This window comes from Aythya fuligula, chromosome 1 (genome assembly GCF_009819795.1).
Source record: "Aythya fuligula isolate bAytFul2 chromosome 1, bAytFul2.pri, whole genome shotgun sequence".
Taxonomy (NCBI): domain Eukaryota; kingdom Metazoa; phylum Chordata; class Aves; order Anseriformes; family Anatidae; genus Aythya; species Aythya fuligula.
Window position 1 is genome coordinate 7,951,195 of NC_045559.1, and position 26,350 is coordinate 7,977,544.

Sequence of the window (26,350 nt, forward strand, 5' to 3'; positions counted from 1 at the left end):
TCTCATATAGCAGTCTTTAGGAGCAGACAAAATACAAACATAATGTTGCTTGGGCTAGGTGTCACTGTGTCTGGCATGCAATGCTCAAATGAGGGTTTTCAAACATCATTACCAGATCACCCACTCCCTCTTCACAACTCACCTGTGAACCTTTAAACTAGCTTTTTGTACTTGGTCATAAAGCTTAAAGATCATGGAGATCTGTAACATAGGTAATGGCTCTGTCTCACATATTTAAATATTTTATACTGATCTGATTCTATGGCAGGAATTGTTTTACTACTGCAGGGACACTGGTCATTGATCAGGGTCCAACTATTATGCAACGTCTCGTAACAAATGATAAAGAGAAGGCCAACTCTTGGTATAGGCATAGCAGGCTGTTGCCCAGCTTAGCAGGTGGTGAAATGGTCACTGGCCTCCAGACATGCCTAGCAAAAGACAAATTGGCTATGAATGAAATGGATTTTGGTGTACAGAAGTGTAGAGGATGGAGGGTAACATTTCCAAGACCAACTGTTGCCACCTCCACCTCTTCCTTCTGCTGGAAGCTGCAAGAAAACTGGTTTCTTTTTTCTTTTCTTTCTTTTTCTTTTTTTTTTTTTTTTTTTTTTTAGGGTCCTCATCATGCTCCCTATCCCTCCTCTTCTTTCTCTCTTCTTCTGATAGAAGTGTTTCTGACTGGATATGGCCCTGGCTTGAACTCTGATATTAGGGGCTACTGGGAATTCAGCTGGCTTTTACTGTGACCAATGAACGTTTCATTAATTACAGTGATATTCCGTACATACTGAAAGCATAGTTATTACCTGTAAAGTTTACTTTCAGGAGGTAATCTTTGTACAGCTTCTTGCCATCCAGATGTTTCATGGCATCACAGAGCTTGGTGGTGTTTGGACACAGAGTCCGCTGCATTTTATGCAAGGCGTGGGCCATCGCATACACAGCATTCACAACAAACATGATCTTGGATTCTTGTTCATAATTGGAACTGTTGATGGTGAAGTGCTTGTCACAAGTCTTTTTATGTGGCTTTCGGTTCTGGAGATTACACTGGAATTTTTGCTCCCAGAAGTCCTTGAACCAAGGGTTACGCCTGTTATTGTAAGGACTGAGGCTTTGGAAATACCTGTCAAACTCTTTAACCGGATGGGAAGCAAGTTCCAAGGTTATTGCCCCAGAAGCTATGTGCTCATTACCTTTGACAATACTCTCTTGTGCTCCCCATCCATCACTGGCAATCCAAGTAAAGGAAACGTTGAAGCGGTTGGCAGCTGCAATGAGCTCCCGAGAGTCATCACCTCGCATGAAGAGCACCACCACTCTGGCATTGGGCTTCTGGAGCAACTCTCTGATCACACCATCATAGGACTTCCTGATGTTGGACCGTCCCACTTTCTCAGAGGTGGCAATGCAGATGTTGCGGAGGCGAGCTTCCTGCTCAAAGGCTTCAATCCCTGTCTCCCCGTAGTCTCCTTCTGAGGCAACTGTTGACACGTAGGTCCAGTTGAAGAACCGTAGGATCTCAGCCATGGCTTTCGCTTGGTAGAAGTCGGGCGGCACTGTCCGCGCAAAATAGTCGTAGCGGGATTTGTCGCTCAGCTTGGCACTGGTGGAGGCATAGCTTATCTGGGGGATCTGGAAGAGTCTGAGCAAATTTGCCACCTGGAAGGAAGAATGAGAACACGGATTTTTAAAGGATAGTGTTAAAAAAATGTATAGAAAAATCTAGAGAAAGGCAGAAAATAGTGGTTTTCAATAAGAGGTGTTTGGACAATTAGAGATTAAGGATGTTGATAGAAGATGTTGATAACATACTCTGGTGAGAGCAGTGCACTGTGGAAGTGCTGAATAGCTGTTCTGCTGCCCACCTAATTCCCAGAATCCTTCTGGGACTACAATGGATATTTTACTTCTGTTAAACTGAGTCTGTTTAAACCAACAGAGAATTTTTTTAAAAATGGCTGATATATTCAGGCTCATCCTGTGTTCTTTACTAAGGTCTGGGGATTTGTGTGCTTTTTCCTCTTCATAGTGTGGTTCTTCTTCTCCAAGAGTCAAGGTAGTCAATAACCAGATGCATGTAAAGTATGCAAATTTTATGCAAATATCATAGATACACATGTACAAGCCTCCTCTTTCACAGAGTTTTCTGACTTCACTTATTCATATGCTTAGTCTCCACTTCTCCTACTTTTTTTAAACTCTTATTTCTGAACTGTTCTGACTGCTGTCCTCCTGAGATGGTAAATACCTTGCATGCTAGTACACCTCTTGGGCTGCACAATGTCATCAACAGTTTTTCACAAATAATAAAACCTTCTAAAAATATCTAATTGCCCTTCTTGTCTAATTTATGTTGTCCCTTTTTTTTTTTTTTTTTTTTTTTTTTTTTTTTTCTCATATGTTCCTATGTCCTTTGCTTAACCATTCCCAAACCTACTTTGTTATTCTCATAGCAGTTAAGTCCCTAGAAAGTAATGAAGAAAAACTCTGGCATTTTTTCCTGATGTTTATGTCATAAATGACGAAGGGAAGATTTTGGAGGTCTGCTCTTGGCGCATGGAAATTGTGTCCAGTAAATTAAATTTAAACCTGAACTTAGAGTACATCTTGACAAAATCATTTGAAAAGCAACAGAATACTTGAGATTCTGAAAGGAAACATTAAAAATTGACCAATCATTAAATTTTTCATTTTTCCCCCAAATATTTCCCTGACCACAGACAGAATTAAAAGGCAGAGGACTTTTTTTTTTTTTTGTGAAAAAAGTTTGTAAAACAGGGAAAATTTTATAGAATAATACATCAGTAGCAATGGACAATGGTAAAAATAACCCAAATAATTTTACTGCTTTTCAGTGACCCATGTCTCATGGGATTTTATAGAGTTAGATTCAGTCTTTAATGCAGACAATTTAATCCAGCCAACCTCTTGCTGTGTCTTAGACTCCCACTGAACACTGGTGCTGTCTGGACCAGCGTCTGCTGCCTTTCCATATGTGCACAGAGACTTCCACAGCCCCCTGGACTGTCTGAAACATGGGAGCTAGGGACACTCCATCCTCCTGTCCTTCTGGGACACCAGCAAGAAGCTGGCATCTTAGGTCTCTAGATGTCTGTATGTGGGGAGCTGAGCCATGCCATAGTAAAAAAGACATCTGGGAGTAGTTTGCTCTAGTTTAAATGAAAGTAAAGCCTTGTCTATACTGCTTGGATGGTGTGTCCTGATGGGAAGCTTGGGATAATGCCCTGTGGTGTTGCCTAAGGGTGTAGGCACATGTCAGGGAAATGTGGCTGAACAAGTTATTGTCCTTCAGAAAACAGCTGATGCATTCCTAACCACCCTGCCAAGTGGTACCATGCATTAAACTCCCCCCTCTCTCTTTCTTTCTTTCTTTCTTTCTTTCTTTCTTTCTTTCTTTCTTTCTTTCTTTCTTTCTTTCTTTCTTTCTTTCTTTCTTTCTTTCTTTCTTTCTTTCTTTCTTTCTTTCTTTCTTTCTTTCTTTCTTTCTTTCTTTCTTTCTTTCTTTCTTTTTCTTTCTTTCTTTCTTTCTTTCTTTCTTTCTTTCTTTCTTTCTTTCTTTCTTTCTTTCTTTCTTTCTTTCTTTCTTTCTTTTCTTTTCTTTTCTTTTCTTTTCTTTTCTTTTCTTTTCTTTTCTTTTCTTTTCTTTTCTTTTCTTTTCTTTCTTTCTTCTTATTTTTTTTTTCTAGATCTGAGGGATTTGATTTTCATTGTGGTCATTTAAACTAACAGACATAAAGCAATGGGTTGGGCTGAGAGTCTTGTCATCAGGGTGCAATGGATAGTCTGAGAGTGACGTTCAACCTCTGTGGCTCTGTAACTTTTGATTGTGTCCATATATTCACAGGTTCACATGTCCACACTCAAAAGAACACTTTGATTTGGTGATAGGAATGTCCTCAGTGTAGCTATTCCAGAACATTTATTGTAGAACTGTGTGGGCTGCTATTGCTATTCTTGTCTCAGTTTATTCTAGCAGGAATTATTTTATTTGAGCTAGACCATAACAAGGATATGTAAACATATAATTCTGCACTTTTTCCCCTCAATTTGTCTAAAAAAGAATTCAATTTTCTACCTAAAGCGGTGTTATTTAGTGTGTAGTTAAGCCTTCAGCACCCCTCAAAAGATAGTCCTAACAAATATAGCAGTTTTTCTATTTTTATTTATTTAGTTAGTTAGTTTATTTTAGTTCAAACAACAAAACTACCCCTATACAGGGAAACAGAACTACTTCCCGATTTCACATGAGGCCCTGTGCCTTGAAGGTTTTTATACTTTTAGGGCCACTGCAAACTGCTTGTAATTCTGCTTCCTGTGCTATGGGGAGAAGTAAGCTTTCCTAATGCGATGTTGTTTGCTGCAGTGCTCTTTAGTGCTGTCTGTAGGTTTTTCCATAGCCAAAAATAAATAAATAAATAAAATAAAAAGCCTGATTAATCACAGAGGATAGTTACCCTGAGCTACGACTGATGATGGAGCTCAGATAAGCTGTATCTGGTATTGATTCAGATCAAGAAACTCCTCTGGAAATGTTGATTTTTTTTTTTTTTGTATTTATTTATTTATTTTCCCTGCAATATTTTAGCATTTTGATTTTAAGGATTGATTTTTCAAAAGAGTCCTGGTCACGGGTTTTTAGGTGATGCAGCCAGTTCGACAATGGTCCCACCTTTCCAGGCATTTCTGTGCTTATCTGAACATTTAATTCTGAAAATCAGACTAGCAAGATAAAGACAGAGGCAACAGGTTCAGAGGAGATCTGACGCCTAAGGCTATGTCTATTCTGCAGAGTACCGTTGTAGTACAGGACAGCATAATATGAACTAGAATTACCTGTACTAAGCCTGAACCACTGCAGGCATACCTACAATGTAACTCTGTGTTGCCTCGGGTTGCGTGCTACAGAACTGCAGTGCACATCTAGCTTTTGTTAAGCGAAATAATCCATTTTGGCAAACCTCCAGGCAGCAATTTAATCAACCCATGGTGCATGAAATGCATGCATTGGCACTTAAGTAAGCAGTATATATATTATATATATATGTATATATAATATATATATATATATTGCTGTTGAAACTGTTGGGTTTTGCAGATGCTTAGCACCTTTGAAAATAAGGCTGGATCTCTTTAACTGCAATTTTAAAGCAACTGATTTGTGCAGTTTGCTGTGAACAAAGCATGCTGATATAGTCAGCTTCCAGAGTGATGGGAAAACTATGTCATCAAGATGCTGAATTTATAGGTATGGATGCTCTCCTGAGCTAACACATCCACTTCCCAAACAAATATGGTTGCACACCTAGCTGTTGTAAGGAACTCCCCAACATGAGCAGGGCAGAAAGTCCAGTGTGATACATGTCCCTTGGTAGGAACAGGCAGTACTGGGGCCACATCTTCAAGGATCTAGTGCTGCCCTTGTTTCACCTCTGCAATGCCATGGCTCCAGTTTGTTACTGCTGCTGCTCTGTACATAAGGGGCCATACAAATACTCATGGCAAATTGCCAGTGTATAGCACTGAATATGGCTTCATGATAAGTGCCTGCAAGGGGCAGTGAATGAGGTACAGCTTTCAAGCACGTAAATCTGGTTTCCCAGTGAATTTCCATCCATCTCATAGTCCAGATGATAGATGGGGTCAAGTAGGAAACATCCTTGTGTATCAGAAACCTTGGTTTGTCTTTTGATTTTTTTTGAAGGAGATTTGTTGAATCTCATCAAGCACTTTGCCTATCCTGTAGACATTATTTTTTTTTCCTCGTAATAAGATTTATTTCATTGGTTTATTCTATTTTGGTTAAAATTCCCTTCTTCTTAACAGCCCTGAGACTGTCACGTGGGCTGTTTGAGTCTGTGTATGTTTGGGGAACACAGTAAACACTTTGGACAAATAAAAAAATCTCATAAATGTGAGAACAGATAAGGTTTGTTTGACACAATACACAAGTGTGCATCATGTGTTGGTTGGACAGGGGTGTGTCCTTGTTAAATCACAGAGCTCTGCACTTCTGAAACATTTTCCATGTGAGAATCTCATGGTACTTAACATGGCTTAATGAATCTAATTTCATGGAGCTCCTTTGAGACAGAAAAGTACTGCTGTGGTTGTTTTGAACAGACAGTAAATTAGACTGCTGAGCAGAATGGGAGAGAGGTAAAGGAGGACTGTCTCCACTGAGAAACTGGAGAAATCCCTGTCCCAGTAATCTGCAATCTGTCCTAAAAGACAGACGGCAGAGCTTCAGTTGCTGCCTTTGGTTTCCCCCCAGAAATCTTTGTATTCCTGAGGATAAGTTGCTGGCCCAGTTTCCTACAGTGAGAGAGTGGCAAAGCCATGTCTCAAGGAATTGCTAATGGCTAGATCATTGCTGTAACCCATGAGCTGATCTTCTGCTTTGAAGAAATGTGTTATGCTGCAAGTGTGCATTGCATCTAATTTCTAAATGATGGTAATTAGAGTGCTTTTTAATTTATTTTATTGATTATTTTATTTTATTTTATTTTATTTTATTTTATTTTATTTTATTTTATTTATTTTATTCTTTGGGGAGTTGCAGGTCAAACTATGGCTAAAACATTTATTAAAATGCAAATATTCTTTATCTTATCTGAATTTTCCCTTTTTTCAAAACATTGTTTTGAAAAACATTGAGAAACATTGGTTCTGAATGGGCTGATATCGCTTGTATGATAAGTGGTGGGCGTAAACCTAGTGCAAAAGTAAACTATGTACCTCTCTCTGCCTACACTGGCCGTTATCACAGAATCACAGAATTGTAGGGGTTGGAAGGGACCTCCAGAGATCATCGGGTCCAACCCCCCTGCCAAAGCAAGTTCCCTACAGCAGGCTGCCCAGGTAGGCGCCCAGATGGGCCTTGAATATCTCCAGAGAAGGAGACCCCACAACCTCCCTGGGCATCCTGTCCCAGTGCTCTGTCACCCTCACTGTGAAGAAGTTCATTAGTGTGTTGGTGCAGAACTGCCTGGGCTCCATTTTGTGGCCATCGCCGCTTGTCCTGTCCCCACAGAGCACTGAAAAGGGGTTGGCCAAATCCCTCTTTCTCCCACACTTCAGGTATTTGTAAACATTGATAAGATCCCCTCTCAGTTTTCTCTTCTCAAGGCTGAACAGACACAGGTCTCTCAGCCTTTCATCACACGGGAGATGCTCTGGGCCCCACATCATCTTTGTGGCCCTCTGCTGGACTCCTTCCAGGATATTCCTGTCTTTTTGTATCGGGGAGCCCAGAACAGGACACAGAAATACATTTATACGCTCCCCATACTCCTAGCTCCTCTCTTGTAAATTTTATGTCTAGTTAGAACCTCTTTTCTTTCAATTTATAACCATTTTCTTCCAGCTTCTTGTCATGCATCTTGGTAAAGACCCAGTAAGACTCAATAGTAGTAATAGTCATAGTAATGTTTTCTTGAGGACCAACCCTTACTTACGTAAAGGCTGATATCGGGTTCCCTAAAAGCCTTTTGTTCTACAGGCTAAACCCACCTAGTTACCTCTATTTATTTATTTATTTATTTGTAGCGTATGTGCTCCAGACTCTCCTTCCCCTCATCCTCCTCTATTTAGTAAATCTTTCTCTTATTGAGGGACCAAAAGTTAGTCATAGTATTCCAGATGTTATCTAATGTGAACAAAAGGGAAAAATAATTCCCATCTATCTGCCGGCTGTGTTTCTGTAGGTACAGCCAAGTACACAGCAAGCCTCGCTGACTGCACTGTCAGCAATAAATATGAATGTTACTGAAGAGATCATAGACATCTAGGTTGGAAAAGTCCTTCAACATCCTTGAGTCCAACTATTAGCCTGACCTACTGAGTCCCATCACTAAACCATGTCCCTACTTCATAACCTCCTGGATTACCTGAATTAGCCCATTTCTCACCATACCTGAATTGCTGCAAGGAAAGGTTAATGTTCATGGCCTCTACCATAACTTTTCCTGTCCTTTTGGGATTCAGTAAGCTCGAAGGTATGGCTCTCCCCTTGGGGACGGTGTGAACCATCCACATCAAATGTTTTTAAGCCTTTCTAAAACATTTCATAGTCCTATTTCCTTCCTGTGTTAAATGTGGGCAGTGAGTGCACATGGTACCACAACATGCTCTAACAGGCTATGACACCCAGGAAGGGCATCCCAGCAGCTAAAAAAACTCTGCAGGTGCAACTCGACGCACAGATTTTCAGCACTAGATAGAGGACAGACAAGGTGGTGATCTCCTTTAGCATAACAGCCCAGGAGCTCACCCTGCTGAGGTCAGTAGACAGGAACTAAGCCAGAAATAGTGAATTTATTTAGGAGTGCCAGCCGAGCTTGGACTTGTGTGCAATCTTCTGGCACGTTGCAGGACTGAGGCAGTTGTTTTCATCAGCTTCCTCTCTTTTTTGGTATTAGGAAACCTGTTTACTAATGTTAGTTTGTGTTCTTTAACAAAATTCATTCCAAATAATGTATGACTAGGAAAAACAAACAAACAAAACAAAACAATTAATTACCAAACATATGTATATATATATGTTGATTGACAGGAGAGGGGAGAAGAAAGCAGTGTTTTCAGCCTAGCTCTTCTCCTGAAAATTTTGCCAAGAAAGATGGGAAAATGTAGCTCAATGTTTATAGAGGACTCAATAGTTGTCACATCTAGAGAAGCAGTGTTTGAACAGTGGAATACTCGCATCTATGAAAAGAAACACCAGAAATTGGGAACACTGACAGAATGATATCTAGGATTTCTGTGGAGGACCAAGCAGTATCTTTTTATATGCATATCCTGTGTAATCAAAACTAAACCAAGAAGGACATGCAGAGAAATGTCATACTCTGAGAACAGAATCATTTGGAAATCTTTTTAATATTGTTGTTGTTTCTGCAGGGGACAGCACAATGAGCTGTTACATATGCACTCTGCCTCCATGCAGCATTAATTGTTGAAGTAAAGTATAAGCTTAGAGCTAAGCCAACACACTGAGAAGAGACCTGTGCAGAAGACCTTGCTTTGTGCATGGGGAGTGAGACATCTACTCTGAGACTTCCTAAATCTGACTACGAGTGACTCATGTCACGTTTACACCTGCTGACAGGCTTTGAAAGAAAGGAACTAAAACTGCAGTTGATGGTTCTAAAAGCATGAAATAATTCCTGAAGTTAAAAGAGCCATCATTGATAAACATGGTTGTTTCAGACTCATTAACTGATGCATAAGTCCTAGTCAGAAGGGACAGAATGAATGTGGGTGGTGCCAAGATGTCCCTAACTAGTTCCTATTCTTGGACAGTTTCTCTTGCAGTTACATCCTTTCTTACTTGGAACGTGGTAAGGCTCCCTTCTCCTTACCTGTGAGTTCAGGGGATGGCTACCCACCCCTGTAAAATCATTTCCATGTGGCAAGAAGAGAAAATGCTCACACAGAAGGGAAAAAAATCCCAAACAAACAAGCAAACAAAACTGCAAAAGCATCAGCTAGCTTGAGATTTTCAAAGAAAGCAGCCAGAAGGAGGTATACCTAGATTTCTTTGAAGCCTTTAGGAAACACATGTCCTGTGCTGTTTGGGCACTTTGAAAATCTCAACCTAGTGGAAGCTCAGTTTCTGAATGTGGAACAGAAACAAAGAGAGGAACAAACAGCAAGGACCTGGCTGTGGGGTAGAGGAGGGAGAGAAAGAACTGAGATGAAAGGGGGAAGGAGCTTGAAGGAGACAGAAGTCAGAAAGAACATATGTAACTTAAATATTAGTGGCAGATGCCCCTTCTCACAGAAAAGATCCTTCAGTAAGGATCTGGTTAATGTTATAAGCACAAAATCACCTAAGGATGTTGCACAGTTCAATTGAAAGCTCTACACAGCAAAACACAAATGGCATATATGCTCTGTGGTCCCTGGTGAACCCTGGCAGCCCCTCACACACATATCTTGTCCATTTCCCTATGGGGTATTCCTATTGCAGGGGGGCAGGACCACTTATGTTACATTTTTTTGCATGTAGTCCTTCTAAGAGGATTTTGCATTGGTTTCAGTGGGCATGGAAATCACAGGCTATTGTTTAGGCTCTGTGGATGGAAGATGGTTAATTCCTGGAGAAAGGAAACGTAGGTGGTTAGTTTTCAGGCTCAACAAGCCCTTGGCCAATTTGTGTGACTAAAGAGAAATGACAGCCAAGAAAAGATTGCCAGTGAATGAGTACATACTCCAAATTCCACACCAGATGGTCACTCACTTAGAGAGGCCTTAGCTTTTGTGCTAGCAGTAGTGTAACTTTAAACCTTCTCCAATGTTTGTTGCTATGGTTTATTTGAGACACAAAGAGGAATTCAAGAGAAGTCATTTGGGCAATGGTTTGTACTCTGTGCATTTTTTCTGGATGAAGCTCTAAATTGGGAATAACCTTCCATGACTATCATCTGGAGATCTTGTCGGTCAGTAACGTAAAGAAAACTTTACATATGGCTAGAGCCCTACATCAGCATGGATATTGTGGATATAAAAATACAAAGCCCAGCCCAGACAAAATAATGTCTTTAAGAGAGCTGGCTGCAGGGAATGCAGCCTAATCTTCATTTTCAGAAGATAGGTCCAGTTTTCAGAAACAGAGAAGATAATTGGTGAACAAATCCAATGCTTGAACAGTCATATTCCTGCTTACACAGGCTTATTCCTGACAGAGCTGACCTGAGTATTTTAAACATGACATTTGGATTATGAGCAGGTGCTCCTCTATGCAAATGAGCAATGCTTTTTTCTTATCCTTTTTACAATGTCATTAAACTTCTCCAAGGAAAATATGTTTGACATTTGTGTTGTGAACTAGGAGACAGCAGACAATCTGGCTAGGCTGGAAAACCACTATCCCAAAATAAAGTCCTCCAAACTTTGGAGAATTCACCTTCTGATCCCAGAATCAGTTCTGGTCAGATTTTTTTTATCATGAAAAAAAAACTTTTAAAATAAGCTTTTCCACTGACTGAGAAGCTAGACTTGGATTTTGAGGGATCAAATGCTGTGCAGATTGGGCCCACTGCTAATTTAAACACACCATCTAAAAACTAATTATCCAGATCATCATTAACGATAATAGCCTAGTCTGACCAGAAAATAATTAAGCATTCTGCATTCTCTTGTTTTTCTCTCTGCAAAAGTGCCTATCGTGCACACTGACTCAGTGGGGAAGGTGTTCGTTGCTGGTTTACCAGCAAATTCTTTTTTCCTTGGTGGAAGGATAATGAAAGAAGCAGAAATCTGACAGCAGGAGCATCATGAGGTGATTTTGCAGACAGCTGTCCAGACAGAAATCTGGAGAGGGAAGGTGAACGGAGGTGAAGAGGAGGTATTGAAATATAATGACGAATTCATGGGAGGAAAAAACACAAAACAAAACAAAAAAGAAATAGTTTCTTGTCTGAAGGGCTCAGCACAGTTTATTTTAAGGCTGAGAAACTGTGCTGTGGACTTTATGCTGGTTATAGCTCTCAGGCAAAAGAGAAACACTTGTCAGGGCTACAAGGTAAAGTCCCCAGCACCCCAAGGGCTGTTTGGAAGCACGGGACCAGGGGGTGCTCAGCCTCATACCTGCACCTACCAAGGTACTCTCACATTCAGCAGGGAAAGGATTCCAGCTGCTGCTGCAGCTATGGTGTACAGGTGACAGTCTTTGTAAATTTGACAGCCTCTTCTGGCATGGCACCAAAATGTTTGGTTTTAGTGCTCTGAAGTCCTTATGTCTTCAGGCTTGAGCCTGCAGTGCCCCTTTTTCTTGATAGAGATTTTCTTTTCAGAAAGAAGCCACGGGTAGCTATCTTAGCTATATGAGCAGAAGGAATTAATGTCTTTATTAAATATTTTCTAGATAATTTGAAATCTAGAGGAAAGTTAGAAGAAATGGACTGGAGAACAGCTAACCTAATCTATGTAAAGGGGAAGTAATCTACTGAGTAGTTCTTTTCTAGCTGGAAAATAGACTCAATGACACACAACATAATGTGTGAATCTATTTATTTTTTTCTAAAGAGCCGTGCAAGAAAGATCTTATGTTTGAACAACTACTGGAAACTATAGGGAAACTATGTATAGAGTACTCTTAGATATTCCTATTGTTTCATCATTATTAATAATTTTTGAAAATTGGGTGCATATACAGATATGCATACACTTTTATTGCCATTTTTCACATATACAAAATGAGAGTCTCTTATCAGGACTTCTGATTTCCATCTGACAGCTGCTCCAAACCCAAGCTTTTGGAATTTGAGATATTGGTACATATAATATATTCAATGTGTATTGCATCCAATCTGCCTCTTCACTTATGGATTTAATCTTGCGTCAGTCAGAGACTAGCTTCAAAGGGACAGACTGACAGATGTTGTAGAAGAAGCCCTAGGACATTTTAGGAGCGTGGTGTGACTGCCTCGGGGTGTCTGGGAGGGAAGGAAATGCCTGTACCATTCCCTCCATGGTAAATACTTCTATGGATATGCCTTTTAGGCTACTTTATGTCCTTTGGACATGCTTGAATTTAGAGAGGACTGAAAAACAGGCTGGCTGCAAACAGCCAGACCAAAGGTACAGTGAAGTCACTGGTGCCTCTCCACCAGTGGGATTAGGTAAACATGTAATATTTCTTCCTCAAAATATTTTACCAGCATTGAGATACTTGCATTTCTGGGAACTGATGAGCCAAGGGTGGTATCTACACAGAATGTCCTGATTTTTCCTAGTCACTTCTTAAGCTGGGTTAATTTTTAGCATTCACAATAGAATGCCATTTGCTGCTTTCACTTGATGTGCCCTTTGTCTGACTGGAAGACGCAATGGATAATGATTTCCTTAATGCTCTCTATTAATCAAGGTTTTGTAGCTATCATTTCTCTTCTTCAGATGTCTTTTCCAGACCTGGAATTTGTTCTTTGAACTTAAAGTGATCATATCCACATAACTTGTTGGATACTTCCCTGCCACCCCAACTGGTCCGTGGTAGGACAAAACCACTTCTCTAAGAGACGGCTGAACTTTTTCTCAGCCAGAACTATTCTCCTGTGGTATGGGTAACTATTTGTCCACTTGTTCCCTTCTGTGGTTACACAGACAAGGCATTCACTGCACCAAAAAAAGAAAAAAAAAAGTGATTTGTTGAAACAAATCTGTGCTTATGCACAATGTACCAGAAGAAGGAAGCAAGAAATACTGAGGGCATCTGCCTTCTGTGCTGGACATCTGACGGTGCTTACACTGGACTCTGACAGGCAACATTTCCTGGCAAAATCTTTCTTTGTATGAACAACATATGAAAACTAAAGGAAAGAGAAGAAATTTAGAATCCATTTAGAAACTGTATTGTCTGCATGCAATATTTGAGACCTCGCTCGTTGAAGTCAGCAGAATAATTTTCACTGACTTCAGTGTGCTTAATTAGATGGTAAATGCTTGTAATCCCTTGGGTCAGGTGTAATTCTAGTTTCTGGCTAGTGTGCCTTTTTTGCTTTATTACACCCTGGAAGTAAGACAAAGATTTCTTCTTTCATTTTAAATCTCTTCTGTTTACATGACAAATAGCATGTAAACATAGCATGACAGGCATACATATATCCAGAAATATAGATGTCTTTATTTATTATTGATGTGAAAGCAGAGATCTAAGCATAGGTATATAGAAGTCTCATGAAATCCAAAGTTCAAAATAAATACTAAGACTTGAGGAAAATTCAAATGCTCCCAGGATACATCATGACTAGAGGAAGTGAGCAGCTGGCAGAGATGTTCTGCAGCTGAACTACAGCAAGTGTTTTAAAGGATAAATCAAACTAATACAAATTCAGTAAAGGATTATACGCTAGATTGAACCTCAGGGTAAACTGATTGATCTAAAACTTGATTTTTGTCCATCCTATATGAGCAGAAATTCACAGGAATGGTAGATAAAAAATTCTCACCTGCCAGGGATACTGAGTCTTACCTGTATGGAGACGCTGCTATAGGAACCGCCTATGACTCCTGCAATGAGTAAAGGTAAATTCTCTTGAATGGCATACGAGCCATCTGGGCACATATACTCTGTTTCGTCCACTTTAGTCAAAGATGCCCTGACAAACTCCAAAGACTGTTCTAAGGCATATGTATCCCTGGAACATGTGTCCAAGATGTGGACTCCAAGCTTAATTCCTGGTAGCAAGTAGTTGTCTCTGTTGATTTCGTCAATGGCAAACAGCATGGCCTCCAAGCGCTGTATGCCTCGGTCTTCATTGATTCTCCCACATTCTTCTATCCCAGTGCCTTTTTCGTTGATTGGGAATAAGCCACCTAAGACCAGGTCTCCTTCTATCTTGATTTCCTTTCTTACAAAGCTGTGGTCACTTAGGGAAAGGAAAACTCCTTTGGAAAACAAAGCTAGCGCAAGGACTTGGAGTCTGGTGAACATCTTCGTTGGTCTTGTTTTAGCAGCTCTGAGAAACATGGGTAGGAGCCAAAGTGCTCTTCAGTCCTTCTGGTCCATCACCAAAGTTGAAGCACTGTCCCACAAACCAGTGAAGAACAAGCCAGCAACGCTTTCTGCTGCACCTCTAAAGAAGAGACGAAGGTAATTAGAAAAGGCAAAAGGAGAAGTGAGTTGTTACAAAGCCTTTATCAATAAACCATTCAAGAGCAGTGTTAAGGGAATGCTGGATAGCACAGGTGATGAGAAATACATTTGTCTTGTGCTCTCATACAGCACCTTATTCCACACTCCATAAATGATTGCAGACTAAGCATCTGCTATGACAGCCATGCACAAAGATCACAGGCACATAGGGTGATATATCTGATGTTGACCACTGCTCAACAATGTTTTATATTTTAAAGACAGAGACCACACTTGGTATTTTTCTCATGCCCTCTTATTTCATCCTCTCTCTCTTCTAGACTTGGAGTCTTATGCATTATTATTCACTGTATTTTCAGCTGCTCCTAGATTTCCTTTAGCAAGTTCTTTTTTCTTCTTTCTTTCTTTCTTTCTTTCTTTTCTTTCTTCTTTCTTTTCTTTCTTTCTTTCTTTTCTTTCTTTCTTTCTTTCTTTCTTTCTTTCTTTCTTTCTTTCTTTCTTTCTTTCTTTCTTTCTTTCTTTTCTCTCTCTGTCTCTCTTTCTCTCTCTGTCTCTCTTTCTCTCTTTTTCTCCTTCTCTCTCTCTTTCTCTCTTTTTTTTCTTTTCTTTTTTTTTTTTTTTTTGATTGTAATCTACTTACAATTCCTTCAGCTATAGCACTGCCACAGTGCTATCTCCTTGCTCGTAGCTTTTGCTGTGCTCAGCACTTGGCCTTCAGATCAAAAGTCTCTGGCTGAAGTCCACCTGCCCTGCCCTCCTTTACCGGTCTGCTTGAGCAATGAGAGGATGGAAGAAATCATCCTCTTGTGGTTTCACCTCTATTTTTGGGCTGCACAAGTTGTCTGAAACACAGAAGTCCTGTTTTACCAGGTGGGAAATGAGGGCTGTATGTTAGACAGACAAACAAAGCCATGTTGGGCTGTTTTACTGTCAGCATGCTCCCTGGCAGGGGTTTGACTCGGGTCAACAAAAACTTCTCTAAATGCTGCCTGAACAAGCTACACAGGCAAGCAGAGACCAGACATCATTCCCGATGAACAGTTTGGATGTGTCCATAAAGTTTTGTCCCTTTAATGCTGCTTGGTCTCAGCAACAGAGAATGGTTTGTGGTCCATTTTTTTTATTGGCATTGCAGTTCTGCAAGACTCTGTACTAAGTGACCTACCAAGGGTAATTATTATGTGGAAGGCCTGGAAATTGAACCTGAATCTTCATCAAATGCCTTAATCACAAAATCATCCCTCCTTAAGGCACAAAAGAATTTCTTGCAAGCAAATTAAGTCAAAAAAGAAAAAAAAAAAAAAGAGATAAAAGAGAAAAAGAGGAGACATGACAAGGAGGAATCTTGTACTTGATGCTTGCTTAGGGCATGAAAATGCCTACAGCTGGACTTGCTCTCTTTAATGTTAATCACAGATCAGTGCTTGGATCACAGGGAGAACAGAGCAGTGATGTATGTACTTAGGATATAATTTTACTCTCACTAAGGTCGAGACATTTTGCCAATGACCTTAAAAGGAGAAAAATCAAGCTTTAGAGTGAAGATCATTTTGCGACAATTCTGTAACTCATACACAAAATCTATTTATGCAATATAGCTTCATGATTTATCTCTGGGCTCCTTGTCAATATCTCCTCAAATATGTCTGTGTGGCTGCCTTGATCTCCAACTCTTCAGATACATCAGGTATGGTAATATTTAAATAGATCGCTTTAATAATTTATTTCTGTACTTACCTTTTTATTAGCAGAATACATATTACTATAACCCTTGCATGGTTATTTATAACTTAGAAATATTTAACACAAAGGAATTGAAATAAGCAACAATTAAGATTTAACAGTGAATGATGAGAAAGCTTATTTCAAGACAGTTGTTTATCCAGGTAAAATTTCAATATTGCTTTACCAGGTTGTGTGAAAGATAGTGTTTTATTCATATTTACTCCAAAAAAGTTCTCTCCTAAAGGTGTCATATGCACAGTTAAAGGTCTTTCTCTCTAATCCTAGTAATACATGTACAGTCCGAGCTGAAGGCTGTCTCAGCAGCTTTTTCCATTCAGAAATATGTGATATATCAATGGAAAACAAGCTTCACCATCTCCCAGTGATCTATAAGCAAGCCAGATTGCTGATCACTTGTGGCTTATTAACCAGTTTAAGAAAATATCTTTTCTCTCTAATGTTAGGAAGAGTAATGAAGTAACTGTGTTCAGCAGTCATTTCTGTTTCAGACTTAGTACTATAATTTGTCAAATAATATTCAAGCATATACAGGACATATAAACATGATGACGATACCCAATTGCAAATAATTTACAGACAAAAGGGTAACATTTGTCATATACTTTTTTGTGTGCTTAATAATTCAGTTGGACCAACTTCCACTGTTCTCAGTCATTAACACACTATATGGATAAAAAAAGACCTTTTTATTTTTTTTTTTCCCATGTAATATTCATCCTATTTATTTCTGTAGCTTCTATCATCACTGCATCTCAGCAAATATTCATGTATTTATCCTTGCAACACTCATAAAAAAATTTCCCTTGTTTTACACTTGGGGAAAAAGAGGCACAGAAAGATGAAATGAGATTCTCAGAAGAGTCTAAGTCCAGATTTCCATTTGATTGGCACTCACAGTCACTATCAAACTTTGAAAAGGGCCCTGCTTCCCTTTAGGCATTGAAAAACGTGATTTTGACTGCTCTGCACCCCATAGTTCCCGGAAGACCTATAAGGTATTCTAAAACCTCTCAAAGACATGCCTAGAGCATGGATTTACCACGAATGACAAGGAGGCTGTTTTCATCCCTCTGCTTCCTTCATAGGTGCTAGTTACTTCAAATGGTGTCACCATTCACCTTGCATCACATCTGTGTCTGAGGGATCTGTGTTTCTGGTAAGTCAGTAGTAAATATTAGAAAAGGACCTCAAAATGTTTGTACATTGCACATAAAAAGGGTGTATATGAAATGAATGTTGCTATGGTTTGGAGAAATGGGTTTCCCTACAGATAATAAAAAGGATTTCTATATTTTCTATATTTTACCAGTGAAGCTTGCCCTGCTGAGCGAAATGTATAAATCATGGCAGAGCAGAGGATCATTCCCAGCAGATGTCAAGGAGCAACTGGAGTAGCTGAGAGCTGGGAATGGGCAAGACCATTTCTCTGTTTCCTTGACACTTTGCGTTGAGGAATGCTGAAGGTGTCCAAGGATGGGAAGGCAGGAGCTCACGGGGGCTGCCCACGGGGAAGCCCACGGGGGCTGGAGAACAGGGATGGCTAAGCCCCAGGATCCTGCTCTAGCTGGGGACACGCTGCTTGGTGCCCATGGGTGGGGGGCTGCCACCTTAGCCTTCTGCTTGGCAATGCCTATGAAGATCGACACCAGACACATAAGCCAAGGACTTTCATCTTTGTTTCTTTAATCTGAAAGAATATCTACAATCAAAACAATCTACTCTGTCTTGATGCTGTAGGGAGACACTACACAGACAACATCCTGCTTTCCAGGAAAACATGATCATCCTGTTTTATGTGTTCAAATTCTTAATTTATAAACAGGAGGCAGGTACCAGGAATGCTGCGCTGGGCACCAGATATGTTTCTCTCTTTCTGCAGGCTTGGTAGCCTGTGTCCTGCTGCCTGTGTAGAGGCATTGCAGCATCCTGTAGAAGAGCAAAGGTGTTGTATGTGGGTCAGGGAGTGGAAATGTTAGTGCAAAGGCTGCTTGGTCTGGGGGGCTTCCCCTCGGGGCTCTCAAGGAGTGGTGCTTCCAGGGGCAATGGTTTCTTGTTGGGGTGACACCTGAAGGAAGATGCGAGATTTGGGTGGCCGGTGACTGGAGTCACTATGGTGACACTGAACAGGCAGCTTGATGTGAAGGAGAGAGGTTATTTTAAAGCTGCTCGCAAAGTTGGGCTAGCATTGCAGTTTCTCTCCTTTTCTCTCTGGCATGCACCTCCCACATACCTTCTCTGCAGCTTGTATAATTCACAAATGTATATACGGACATTTTGTACCTATTCCAGGCTAATACAGGTCATATTCCTGCCCTGAACTATGCTACTCAGTTACCACCCTGAGCTGACCCTTGCCATTTCACCACACTGACAATACCAGCTGGGCTTTGCAATAATCAACCCCTAAAAGCATGTTTTGGGGATGGCAAGTTAACATTTCAAAAAGGAGTGCCTGCTGATCATACTGCAATTCTCTCATTTTTCATTTGTATTTAATGTTTTAACTCCAGCTATGGGCAGGGTTATGTTGTTCTAGGTGTTCCCTTAATATCAAAAATATTGAGAATATGTACAGCCCAATAGACTGTGGATCCCTGGTGGAAATAGATGTAAAGCCTAGGAGTAGAATCAATCCAAATATCAAAATGAAAAATAAACAGAAACAGGTGGGAAGAGAAAGGTTTCTATGCCTGGATCAGAAAGCTTCTGCCAGCACTTCCCCACATGAATTTCAGCCAGCAGCACATGGCTTGTGAGACACCTTCACTGGGCACTCTGCCTTTGGAGCCCCTTCTCTTTCCACCACAAAGGTCCCCAGGGGAGAGTGACATCTGCTTGTGGGGGACATTGTCAGCAATTCCTTCAGAAAAAAAAAATGACTCACTTGTGCTAAGACAGCAGCTGTGTGGCTTTTGTTGAAAATAACCTTGTCTCTTAGTCTGAAATATTCTCTCTGTCTCTCTCTTTTTTTTCTTTTTTTCTTTTTTCTTCCCCTCTCCCTCCTCCTCCCACCCCCCCCAGCTATTTCCGTGCTTGTAAAAAGATGATTGCACAAATTCAGCGCTGGGTGCCAGTTTGCTTATTTACTATAGATGTGCACATACTTATTTCCACGAAAGCAGCAAGAATGAGAAAAAGGATGTCTGGGTTTTCCACATTCAGTATCCCAGTGATATCATCTACAAAACAAAATCTCTTTGTGGCTTTCTTCCAGGGCTATATCCAAATGACAGCTCTGGTCTTCTGCAGGATTTTTGCTTTCAGCTCAGAGAGCAGATCCACCTGTGCTATCAGTTCAGGAGTGAATTCTTGTTAGGCTTAGTGCCTTGGGCACTGCAGTCTATTTTTCTAAGTGTCAAACTCTGAAAAGAAGTGCAATTCCATCTTTTGCTTAGCCTGATGACTTTTAAGTGGAGTATGATTGTTCATAGTGCGGTGACAAATTTTCTGAAACGTTCCACAATATCAGTACCAAAGCCTGGCAGCAGCAGGCTATCCAACAGCTGTAGACTTTCCAGTTCTCCACTCATAAGGCTAAGGACAGGATGAGAAACTTTACTGATTGCACCTCAGATCTCCTACCTGGTTTTTAATGACATTTACTAACTAGCAAATATATCAGTCTCCATGAATGGGCTAAAATTCTGGATTTTTTTTCCCCTCCCTACACTGTGCTATCAAAATTCCCCCACATTTTTCCCCCTTGCAGTGTTTTGCAAGGCTTATCTGTTTACCCGTCTTCCTGAGAAAGGATGCAACAAGAGCTGACGTGGGTGCTGGAGAAGATTATGTTTAGATTTATAGTGGTGGCTCCTCTTGGCAGTCATGGATTTTACTGCATTATTCAGGACTATAATGTGATATTGTGGTGCTGGAGCCATATGTCAACTTGGTATCACCTACCACACTTAATAAACTTTCTTTAGAGGAGGGCTATGCCTGGTGGAAGGTCACAGGGGAGGCTCCCCATGCCTGTGCTCCTGTTGCACATTATAACATTGAAGCTAGTAGTTCCATCAATATATCTGTCTCCAAGGGCACCCCAAAGGAGATATATCTTTCCCTCAGTCCTTGCTGTGCCCTACAAATCTCAGCCTAGGGAAGCACATTTCTAAAACAATTCCAATTCTGCCTCAAAATTCTGATGTGTCTTTAAGGACTGACACAACAAGTTAAACGCCATGATGTCTTTCTCCCAGAGATCATGGATAACTTGCACAGCAGCATTGCTCATCCAACACATTTGGCACATTTATATGTGCTCTGCCAGAACTTGACCTTAACGCCTGATGAGAACTGCTCTGAAAGATAAGATGTCTCATTTCATCGGAAAAGAGTGATAGAAAAGCTGGAGTCTCCTTACCAATTATAATTAGGGGTGTCATCACCTCTGGAAAAAAGAATATTTTTGAAGGAACCCAAGCCTTCCAGTGGCAGATATGTGCCAGGTACACAAATTGCTCACATCCTGATTCTGGCTGGCTGAAATTTGATAGCTTGAATCAGGAAGTAAAAAGAAGAAGAAAAAAAAGTTTCAGAAAGGATGGTGAGGTAGAGAAAACAAGTAAATTTCTTCCATGAAAATGAAAATATTTCCTTCATGAAATGTTAATCAGGTGCTGACGCATAAATTTGCTGAAAATAAATCAAAGTGATTTTCACTTTCTGGCTGTTACATCTATATTTATTTATTTATTTCATTTTGTTTCCTTGAGAAAAAAAAAAAAATGATAAAAATGGTTTTATATCTAGGTGATTTTGTTCCTTGCATTTCAACTTGGATATCTGTGCTTGAAAAACATTAATTAATACAATTACCACTGACAGTATTGTGAATACACAAGTGATTCAAGTTTATTCCATGCATGGGATATTGTAGAAGTGTTGCTGATCTGTTTGAAAAACCTTAACATTTTGGGGGGTGATTTCAATATAAAGAATGACATCCAAAGCAGGACTTAAAATGTCGGTGTAGAAGGAGATTATTCCTCTTAAAATACAAATTTATATTCTGTTATGTTAGAGGAAAAGTGAAAAAGAAATCAGAACACCGCATTACTGTTTGTACTGTGTTAGCATCAACAAGAGATGCTTTATGGTTTCTACAGTGTCAACATACAACAGATGCCCAGCCCTTGCCTCAGAAATCTATGGCATATTCATACCATTTCAAAAATAGAATTTAAAATATTCAGTTCACAGGAAAACAAATGTTTCCGATGTGATATTCTTGAAGTTTCCAGATATTAGAGGACTCTGTAGATTACAACAGGACCTATTAATTTAGCCTAGCAAGGAACAAGGAGCCAGTGGAGATTACAGGACATTAATGTGATGTGGAAATATGGGTCTTTGCTTCTTATTAAATCAAATGAATGTGTTTGGCACTGGCTGAGCCCTTCACAGTGAATTTGATCTCAGAAGACAGAGCCGCAGCAAGCAGACCCCCACAGCTAGAGATCTGGGTCAGGCCATGCCGTCTCCTAACTCGTCTGAGTTTCTTCAGTACTTTGACAATAAGTATATTCAAGTGTATTGGGAAGCCCAGCCATGAGCCTGAGGCTTTGCACCATCTGGACAATTTGTGGTGTAATGATCTTGATGTAATGCAGGGTTAGACCTTTGCAAGTCCCACCATCTTCCCGTCTGCCTTTTTTGGATTGAGCTGAATCCTACTGCTTTTTATCCATCTGCTTATTTCTTCCAGGCATTGGCGACAGCTGAAAGCACATCAGCAGAGACAGCAATGAACAGACAAGTGCTGTCTGCTTATTGATTGTGTGTTATTCGACTTTAGATTCAGTCTTCCTGTGTGGTCCCAGAAACACATGGAATAAGAAAAGTGGGAATACAGAGACTGTGGGGACAAAGGAGCAGCTGGCTTCTGTGACCTGTGGATGTCACAGCAATTATTCCTGCTGGGTGCTGTGGGGATGCCGTCACCATGCTAAGGTCAGCAATGACAAAGGCTGGGTGAGAGAGTTAATAAATGTATGGCACAAATGTAGAGTTGTTGTGAACCATTCAGCAGCATGTCCTTCGATGTAGCTATTAGCTAGGAGGAACTTATATACCTGTGCTAGGTGAAAGCGAAGCTTAGCTGGTGAAGTTAATGTCTGCTTAAGGGGTACCTGTGCATTTAGTCTCTGGACAAGTGTGTAGCCTTTCTCTCTCACTTGATTCTTAAGCACGACTTTTTTTTTTTTTTTTTTTTTTCTTTCCTGCCCTCACAGAGCTCATTTCTGTCTTGTGCTCCTAACCACCTGTCATCACTCTGGAACATCTGCAGAGTTTCTCAGTGAGCATCTCCAGCTGATGTGCTCTGCCTGCGCGTTCTTGGCTCCCTCCGAATGGCATCGGTGCGAGCTGCCAGATTTCACTCTCATCGCTCCTCTGCCAAGACATTTCCATCACTCTGTGGCAGTGGGGCCAAAATACAGATGAACCAATGCATATGTGGAGGGCAGAGTCCTTTCTCACTAGTGCTGCTGTTCGGATTCAGTTTGGCTATAAGCACTGCCAGTGTTAGTCATGCATGCCTGGTAAAGTTGTCTGTACCCTTTCTCTTTACCCGCATGAGGGATGATTTTTGTTGTCACCTAAAGTGATGGTGGGACCTAATCCTGGCCTGGAGCCACAGGTAGCTGCATTCAGATATGGTCTGGTACACTCCACCTCACCATCAGGTCAGGAGAAACTTTTCTGAAATAGCAAAGACAAAGGCCGCAAGTAGGCCAAGCTACATCCATGGCTCCTCCTCACCCATCTGTAACTTGGTCACAAGTCAAAGAAAAGCCTTCTAAGGTTGGTGATCCCTTCACTGTCTGACCTGATTGCCACAGCAGTACAAAACACTCAGCTGTGAATTTTCCAAGAGGGTTTCTCTCCTTTGTCAGATCAGGCAATATTTCTCCCTCTGACACACGCACTGGGAGCTCTTCAGAGCAGGAGCTGTTGCCTTGCCCGTGGCTGTTCGGTGTTGCACTCTGTCTCACCACCAACAACCACTTAGTGATGAGAATCAATCTGCCTAACTTGCATACTTAGCATAGGGCAATGTTTTAGGCACCTTTGACCTCCCTCAGGAGAATCTCCTCATTACTCTGACTTCAGGACCCTGTAAGAAATACATGGGATATCTCTGGAGACCTTCAAAGGCCACAGAAATATTTTTAATGAAAACTCAGATAGTTGCTTTAGGAGGACTTGCTCACCTGGCATCTACAAAATGAGCAAAATGAGATCAAGGTAAATCCTCGATTACATGAATAGTGTCTCACCTGCTGGTTGTATGTTTTGTTATGTTCTTCATAAAATCAAAGAACTATAGAGAAGGATCAAAAATGATGAAAGACTCTATTCAGGTTTACGAGGAAAGGAAAGAATTGAAGAGTTTAGCAGTGGATTGTAGCTTTTTTTTTTTTTTTTTTCTGCTGATGTGTGTGTTGTGTGTGGGGTGTGTTGTTTATTTTTATTTATTTATTTATTTATTTATTTATTCAGAATGAAAGGATTAAAAATTTAACAACAGTAGCCTCTCTCTAAATGATCCCTTCCCCCTCATCCCTTCCCCCTCATATGAAGGCACCAGAGCCCAGACTGGTAACTCGTCCATCACATGAATGTTACCTCCAGGCTACAGCATTCAGTGGAGTGTGAAATCACAATTAACGGAGCAAGTGTTTTGTAAGTGAGCAGAGACTGCTGCAAATTACATCCTGCTATTAGCTGATTTCAGAACAACACTGTTGAGCAGCTTCATGATTACTGGGCTGTGGCGTGTATTAAAAAAACATTAATAAAACATAATTGATTGTGAATTGTGCTTACTTGCTTTATAATTTTAATCACAAATGTCACAGAAGTTTACTGGAAACAAAAGCTGCATTCAGCTATTGTGAGGAACTGGATTGTTCTAAAAAATTTAGTGAACTTGATTCACAGCTGTTGTAGATCAGTAAACTACAGATACCTATGGGTTCTGCTGACTTAAGAGTTCTGATTTGTGTTTTTGTTCCCCAGTCAACAAAGAAAGGTGTGAGATTGCCTTGTCTCTGCCAGAAAGTAAACCACTGGGAGCTTGATGGAAAAAATATCCTCAATCTCTCAGAGCTGCCATTCACTTGACTTTGCCCTTAGAAGCAGGTAATGTCACCAAGAGGGAACAGGGTCTGGTGGTGTTTATTTTTACTGAGAAACAAGCAACAATACAGAACTGTACTTAGAAATTCACTTTATTTCTCTCTTTTGAGCTCAAATTATTTCAAATCTTAATTGTGTACCCTTACGGGAACCCAATAGCATTTAATTCTGATCCATGACCCTGTCTCTTCTCATGAGCAGACAAGTTATGCCACAGTAGGCTTATGGCTATATTTTTCAAAGTTGGATGCTCTGGTATGAATACATGGATTTTAAAAAGACCATCCACAAGCAGATTAATCTGGGACTTTGACAGAATTTGGGTCCCAGCCAGTGATGCAAACTGCCTGCTCTTCTGCACCACTTAATGCTGCTCACTCTTAGGCTGAGAATCCCCAAAGCATTTAACTTCAGGCACTGCCTGCACTTGCTGGTCAAGGGAGAGTGACACTTAGCTCCACTTATTAGCCAGATTTAGTCAGAGGGAGACTGAACTGTGTCAAAGTCCCCAAAGAAACATACTGAGGTACGTGGGCTGCACTTTGTCCTAACTGTTTTGCTATGGGTATTTAAGCTCTATGAATTTTCATAAAGTTTTCTCACTTTACAAAGAGGTGTTTTAAAGCAAAAATAAAAAGACAGGAGTTTTTATCGTAGCCACCAGAAATGCTAGTGCTAGCAGTGAAGAAAAACCTTAGAAGATGACCTGAAATGCAGTAATACAATACTTGCATTATTGATTGACTTTTGGCAGCCTGTGTCTTGCAAATAATCTGATATAAACAAGGAGTAGATTGCTGAAAAGCATTTCCTACTAGCAGAGTTAGCAGTACATTTTTTTATTCTTATTTTTTTATAAAAAATAAAAATAAACCCATGAAAGCCAATTTTTCCTGTTTCTGGAAAGTTATATCCCACAAAGGTGGCAACAAACATGCCTCATGCTGACTTCTACTGGCATGAGACCAAACATAATGCCAATACTATGCAGGCTTGTTTCCTTTTCTGACCCAGCTCTTAGGTAAAAGTGCACCCTGGACCAAACACCTCCCGACTGCACTGAGCTGCTCCTCTTTCCATCTCCTCTGTCCATCCCTCAGACCTCATGTAAGCCAGTTTGCTTGGTCCTTTCATGTGGCTCCACAGGAAAGATATACTACGTATATATATATATATTTATGTGAAGAGCCATATCTGATCCTCATGTCCCCAACACACTTGCTGCCTTCTCTTACTGTAAATGGCTATTGCTATGGCAACAACTGCTTAATTCAAAATGTATAGGGGCACTTAGCACAAATTATAAATGATGAGATACAGCAGTGTGCTACGTGGAACCACAGATTTATGGCCCACCATGGATCTAACCACCATTTGCTCCAGGACAGCCTGAGGACCTTGCCACCTGTGGTCTGGCATCTTCAGCTCAGTGCAGCACAAGAAACAGCTCTCTCTAGCCCTGGCTTTGTCTTTATTCTTCTGTGCACGGACAGTAAATGGCATTTCAGCCATCTGATCAGCTACAGAATTGAGTTTGTTGGCATATCAGGCAGGTCCTCGATACCTTTGCCAAAATACTTCATGGAATGAAAGTGTGAGGGGGAAAATCCTTGGTAATGAAGTCAGGGAAAGACACAGGCCCTATTTAGTGTTTCTCAAATGTTATTAGTGTTCTCCACCAGCATGCCTGGTGGCTGGTGAAGGGACCAGCTGTGCTGCAGGACAAAGCACACCTTGGGTGTGTGACACTTCTCCTTGTAAGGAGCCTCTCCGTGGTGCCAAATCCCAAACATGAGAATTATATGGTTGATAGAACAGAGGAGGAGCCAACATGAATAATTT

General features: G+C 40.6%; 1 protein-coding gene across 4 annotated transcripts in view; it reads right to left on the bottom strand.

Moving 5' to 3' along the window:
• The window catches only part of GRM3 (glutamate metabotropic receptor 3), a 288,383-nt gene that overhangs the window by 31,375 nt on the left and 230,658 nt on the right, over positions 1-26,350 (bottom strand). For all 4 annotated transcript variants that reach the window (XM_032187026.1, XM_032187002.1, XM_032187019.1 and 1 more), the window contains 2 exons: positions 13,997-14,600; positions 810-1,665 (listed from right to left, as the gene is read on the bottom strand). In XM_032187026.1, the coding sequence (XP_032042917.1) occupies positions 810-1,665; positions 13,997-14,494 (1,354 nt within the window). In that variant the 5' untranslated portion in view covers positions 14,495-14,600. The remainder of the gene's footprint in view (positions 1-809; positions 1,666-13,996; positions 14,601-26,350) is intronic.